The sequence below is a fragment of the Columba livia genome, chromosome 2 (assembly GCF_036013475.1).
Source record: "Columba livia isolate bColLiv1 breed racing homer chromosome 2, bColLiv1.pat.W.v2, whole genome shotgun sequence".
In the NCBI taxonomy this organism is placed as follows: domain Eukaryota; kingdom Metazoa; phylum Chordata; class Aves; order Columbiformes; family Columbidae; genus Columba; species Columba livia.
This window is the reverse complement of record NC_088603.1, coordinates 111,270,229-111,276,228: the sequence shown is the minus strand read 5'-3', so window position 1 is coordinate 111,276,228 and position 6,000 is coordinate 111,270,229. Positions and strand designations below refer to the sequence as shown.

Here is a 6,000-nt window from a genome sequence, read left to right as displayed (position 1 = left end):
GGTCCAAGGGTCACAATGAGCTGTCGGGCCACGCAAGGCAACACCAACCCTGCTGAGGCAGTGGCATCGAGCAGGACCACAGGAGCAGCAAGCCCTCCAAAACCTCCTTACACACAGCGTGAGTCCAGGGGGCCTGAAACAGCCCCACTTGCCCGTGGCTCCAGAGCTGCCCATGGAGTGGGAGAAGGCATGGCCCCCTGCCTGCCCCGCTTTTTCCCAGGGGCCCGACTCTCTCCCCACACCAGCTTTCCAGTGGGAAAAACGGGCTCCGGGGCGCCCACCAGCCATCTCGGGCCGGGGACGAGGCGCTGAGGCTGCCCCTGGGGAGCCCCGCTCAAGCGCCCGGGGCTGGGGGCTGCCCTTGCGCCTAGCGCCGCTGCTCCGCGGCCGGGGGGCGAGAGCGGGGCGGGGGGCCGGGAGCGAGCGGGGCCGCAGCGGGGGCCGGGGCCGGCCGGCCGGGTGTGGAGGGGAGAGGCGCCTCGGCCGGAGGGGGGTGCGGAGCCGCCGTGGAGGGCGGAAACGGGGTGGGGGGGATTTGCGTCAGTGAGGGAGCTGGGAGCGGGCGAGGGCGGGCGGGACGGACGGAGGGACAGACGGACGGAGGGAGCCTGCGGAGCGGCACCGGCCCTCCTCGCTCGCCCCATGGAGCTGTGCCCGGGGTCCGCGGCGCCCTCGGGCTGGGCGCTGCCGCTCCTCCTCGCCCTGGGCGCCGGGCTCAGCCACGCCACCCCGCACCTGCGGTACAGCCGGCCGGGCTCCCGCAGCAAGTGAGTACCGCCCGCCCCGGAGGGGGCTGCGGGAGCCGCTGCCGGCGGCTGGGCGAGCTGAGGCGGGCGGGCTTGCGGGCTGGGGCAGCCGGGGCGGAGGGGCTAGGGCGGCGTGCGGGCCCCCTCCTGCCCGTCCCTGACGGCCCTTACTTTTCACCTCCAGGAACTGGTGCGCCTACATAGTGAACAAGAACGTGAGCTGCTCGGTGCTGGACGGGACGGAGAGCTACGTCCAGGCCCAGTACAAATGCGCCTGGAACCAGTTCCCCTGCCAGCCCACCCCGGTGTAAGTAGCCGAGGGTGCGACCTCGGGAGGGAAAGCTCTCGGCCACCCGCTGCCGAGCCCCAGCGGAGAAGCGGTCGCTGCCGCTTCCCTGGGGCTGTTCCCGGCTCCCCAAAGAGCGTATGGCCAAGGCAGGAGGGCGCGTACCGCCCTCTGGTCCTCAGCGCGCCCCGAACAAAGCGCTGACTCTTGTTGCAAACATCAGTCTGCCGAAGCTAATTAGAGCCAGATTGAGCGCCTCGTTGGTCCGAGCAGCCAGTCCGCTGCGCGCAGCCCAGGGGGCGCTGGGCTGGCACCCCTCGTCTGGCCTCGCTGCCGCGGGGGGAGCACCCAGGCTGAGCATGGGCGGCGGGAACGCCAGCACCTGTTGGGAACACACCTGCGCACCCCGCCCCGGGTTCGCCGGCGGTACCGCGGTGCTCAGAGCCGGTTTTGTGGTTGCTCCGCGTTGCTGGGTCGGTGCGTAGCGGCGAGGGAGAGCCAGGAACGCGAGGCAGCGCGTTTGCAGCCTGCGTGCGTACCCCTGTCAGCTGTCCAGCGAGGAGAGCAGTCAGCAAAGGTTTCTGCAGGGGGTAGCACAAAGTTACTTGTTTGATTTTTAAGCTTCCTGCTCTTGAGTGTGACCATGTGGTAGCCGGTAGACTGACCACCTACAACACGGTGTAGGGGAGTGAGGCAGTGTGAGCCTGCAGGTACAGCAGGAATCACAGAACAGCTGTGTCTCACTTATCTCCTAGCTGGTCCCAGGCAAATCCCCTTTCCTCAGTTTCCCCCCTTTAAAAGCAGTAATATTTGCACACTTCTGTTTGAAAGCTGTAGTTGATAGTGCTCTGTGAAACCATTTTACCTTGCCCAGAAGTCAGTGGAAAGATTTTCATGGGGTTAGGCTCAGAGTTGGCCTGAGGATTCTTTTACAACAAAGAATTACTAGTTTTTATTTTGACATGAAGCAGTGAGGATGAGACCGGTGCTGCGAGGTCCCAAAACAGACTGCAGACATCAATGGCACTGCCGCCCTGGGGTCTGTGACAATAGGTATTGGGCGTATGGCATTCAAATGCACTGTTTTCTGTTTGTTTGGGTTGTTATTTTTTGTTTAAAAAATAGCTTTTTTCTGTTGGAGTATATAAACACCAGAGTTTGAGGGAAATAACAAAGGCAGCAGACAGCTGAGTAGCACCGTCTTGTGTAATTTCCCTTGTTTCCCTTTGGAGTGTTGAACTGGCAATTTTGGAATTCTAACTGAGCTTATGGACTGTGTAATGGGGTTTGCTCTCTGTCGTGTGGAGTCTCGATAGTGGAGCCCTGGAGGAGTGAGGAGTGGTTGAAACTGAGCTCTTTGAACACATAAATCACTAAACATTAAGATAAGGAATGTCAGAGGCGGTAAATTAAGATTTTCTTGGACTATGTGCTAGTAGATAATGAAGAAAGTGCAAAGGTGTTGCTTCCAGCTCAGAAAATTCCTGAACTGAGAACTGCTCGAGTGGGTGAGATCTTTGGCAAGAGTCAGAAGGGGAAGCCCAGCTTGAGCAGGGGGCTGGACTGGGTGACCTCCAGAAGTCCCATCTCTTCCAGATGACTGTGGTTCTTTGAAGTGGCATTGTCTGTTCTTGTGCTTCTCCTAAACATCTGGAGTTGGCTGATGTCAGGGAGAGAATATGGGGCTAAACAGACATTTGGTCTCGCTTGCTGTGGCCCATCTCACGGGTTTTTTTTGTTCTTTTGAGAATGGAATTAAATACTTATCGTAAGTCTTTGTTTCCTTAATTTGACTTTCTTTGGTGAACATCCCTGTTAGTTTCTTCATAACTGCAAAGTAATTCCTTATTCTTAACAAATAACATTTTAAGTACCTATCACAGCACCAGCTGATTAACACTGAAAGCAGCTGGAGTATCAAAACCTTGAAATCTTATTAAGTCTAAAACTCTCTGTTCATAGACTCTGACTTTTATTTTTCTGTCTGTTGCTGATACATGCATTCTCTTAGTGGCAGAATAAGAAAGGAATTAATCCAAAACATTTGAAATACACGGTTTAAATCCTGCAAACTCCTGTGACCAGGAGTAATTTCATTCCTGTGAAAAATATTCAGTAGAAGTAGTGGTCTTAATAAGAAAATGTGTTTATGTATGTTTGTTAGCTAATGTTGACAAAAATAGGACAGGAAAGAGCTATAAAGACAACAAAGAAATGACTGTGACGACTTTACTGAAATTATCTGTTTTTCCTTTGTACTCTTACATAGAGAAGTTAAAAATGACCTAAATAGGAGATATTCATCAGAATGAACTACAGTCCCTGTGTCATCTCCTTCCGATACCCGAGGTTCATCTGAGAGCTCATTCTGCTGCAAACAGTGGGGACAGTGAGATCCAAATCAAACAAAGGGTTTGTTAACTGTATCATAGATGCATGGGTTTTATTAGTACTTAAGTACTATTAGGGCTTTTTTTTTGTCAGTCACTGGATTTACTATTGATTTAAGTTAGTTTAAGACTAGGTTTAAAGAGTCCTTCTAGTGTTTAGGTATTATAGTCTAGGTTATGCATAACATTTACTTAAATTAAAAAGCTCATTGCATTTTATGTGGGAGTGTTTCACTGCCTTAAACGTACAGTGTATTCCTGAATTCCATGTGTTCACATACAAGAGAGTGTGTATTTCAGATGTGGAATATAGTCAGCACTGATTTTATTTTTTTTTTTAATTTTTTATAAATAGAAAGCTCTGTTGATTAAGCCTAGAAATCATATGCGTATGTGAACCTTTTTATCTACCCTTTAGGCCCATTAAAATATCATTTGTCTGGAAAAATATACACTGTTGGAATGACTGCACTTCTGGGAGTGTTAACTGTAATTTGAGTTTGGCTACAGGGTTTATTTCCTGAAATGTTAAGTTGAAATTGAGGAAATTATGACACTTCATTGTTTAAGTGTTTTATAGGTATTTAGGCTTCATAGTGCATTTCCTCACTGAAAAATTAGTGAATGCTTTGGCTGATTAAGGTGCCAAGGATAAATGTGAGTTGAAGTGTGGCTGCTCAAGAGATAGGAAGAGAGGGAGTAGAAAGAAAAAGCAGAGAGGCCCTTTGAAGTATATTCCCTTTGTAGTATGGGGGGATCCTGATTTATTTTTCTTGAAACTGTGGCTAGCAAAGGAGGGAGTAACTTTGTTATTAGTGGGCCGTTAGTCTGAAAGATACTTATACAAAAATATTAGTGTCTTTACCCACTAAAAAAGAGCTTGTATGTTTTGAAATTTAATATAGCTTCATAAATAACTGACCCCTTCCCTACTTCTTTTGGTGTGAATTTCCCTTCCTAGCTTTCTTATGAATGGATTACTAACTTTATTAGTTACAAATTTCTCATAATTCTAATTGTGTTGTCTGATTCTGAAAGAAAAATGTGTTGCCCTTCTGGCTATATCCTACACACTCTTTAGGGTTGTGGCTTCTCTGGGGCATCCTCTGGTCAATGTATCTGCTTCAAGGTAGGATGTTGTTATATCAGTTGTTTGTTTTGCCTCTTGTGCTGTAGAGTGTGTTGAGACACTGGGCTGTACTGTAGATGCTCCAATTATAGCCCATTTTGGGGCAAACCTGTGCTTTCATTTTAAATTTCGTAGTGAACTGAGGTGACTGAATCAGAGGGATGTTTTCTGGTTTTCCATCTTTGCTACAGAATTGGCAAATGGGACTTAACCGTGCGAGGTAGTAAATCAAATAGGGAAAAATTTAGACTGGCAGGAACCTCTGGAGGTCACGTAATCCTCCCATAGCCCCCAGCCAACAGCAGAGTGAGCTTCAAAGTTAGATCAGGTTGCTCGGGGTCTTGAAGAAAGGTTGTTTTATCAGTTCTCCCCATTAATTCTGCTCATGTGAGCAAAGATGTTTGTGTGCTTAAGTGTATAACGAGTCGGGTCACCTGTCCTTAGCTTGTGGGGAGCGGATTTCAGGATTTAGTATGAGCTTCTCAACACAAATGATAAACGTGTAATAAGCAAACTCATTATTTCACTAGGTTGCATGTACTTAGAAAATGGTCAAGGAAATGATGAATGAATCAATAGCTAAATTAGCAAGCGTTTCCAAATCTCTCATTGAGCAATGTTTTCCAACTTCTTGACATTTAGTACTTTCAAATGACCATAAATAACCCCACTGCCAAACTAATCAAGGTTTTAATCATTGCCAAGAGGAAGATTTAAGGCAGAAGATTGAAGTAACTTTAGAGACTGTTACTTCTAATTTTCTGCAATCATAAATATCAGGATGAATAAACTGTGTAACACACAACTTTTAATAAGCAGTATTAAATGTTTATTAATAAAATAATATTGAGTAAAAGTGGGGATTTTGTAACGGAAAAACAGAGTATCAGTCTTCCAGTTGAAGCTAAATGGCTTTATCATTTTGGGGGGTTTTGTTTTTGATTTTCTGGCAACTCCAGGATGACCTGAGTGGAACACATCAGCCCCAGACTAAGAGCATGTAGGAAATCCGCATCTAGGATATCCACATGTGGTTTTCAACCCTTCAACAGTCCCAATGTATTTTTCTCTGAGACTGTTCAGTTGCTAGAAATTAAGCATACAGACCAGTGTCAGAGTGCTCAGCACCAGGCAGGATCAAACCTAAGATACACAAGTCAGCACAGATCAGAGCCTGTTTGTCACTGGATTCTAGCAATGCATATGTCATGAGAAAAACTTTCAGGATGCCAGAAACTTGAAGGGAAAGTGAGGGTTTAATGTTTCCCCTCCAAATATCAAGAAAGATCTTTAGGATTTTTTTTTCCTGCTTAGTGTATTTTGTGTGAAGCAGAGTTTCTTTGTACAGGCTCCAGCTAGCTGACTACATAGGGAGGTTAGCCTAAGGGGTTCTGCATTGAAAACAGTAAGGAAACTTAACTTCAGAACGTGCTTCAGTTTCCTGGAGTG

General features: G+C 47.8%; 1 protein-coding gene across 1 annotated transcript in view; it reads left to right on the top strand.

Moving 5' to 3' along the window:
* The first annotated feature begins 547 nt into the window (after positions 1-547).
* The window catches only part of EMILIN2 (elastin microfibril interfacer 2), a 38,463-nt gene continuing 33,010 nt past the window's right edge, over positions 548-6,000 (top strand). The window contains exons 1-2 of the mRNA XM_065053252.1: positions 548-767; positions 931-1,053. Of these exons, the coding sequence (XP_064909324.1) occupies positions 643-767; positions 931-1,053 (248 nt within the window). The 5' untranslated portion in view covers positions 548-642. The remainder of the gene's footprint in view (positions 768-930; positions 1,054-6,000) is intronic.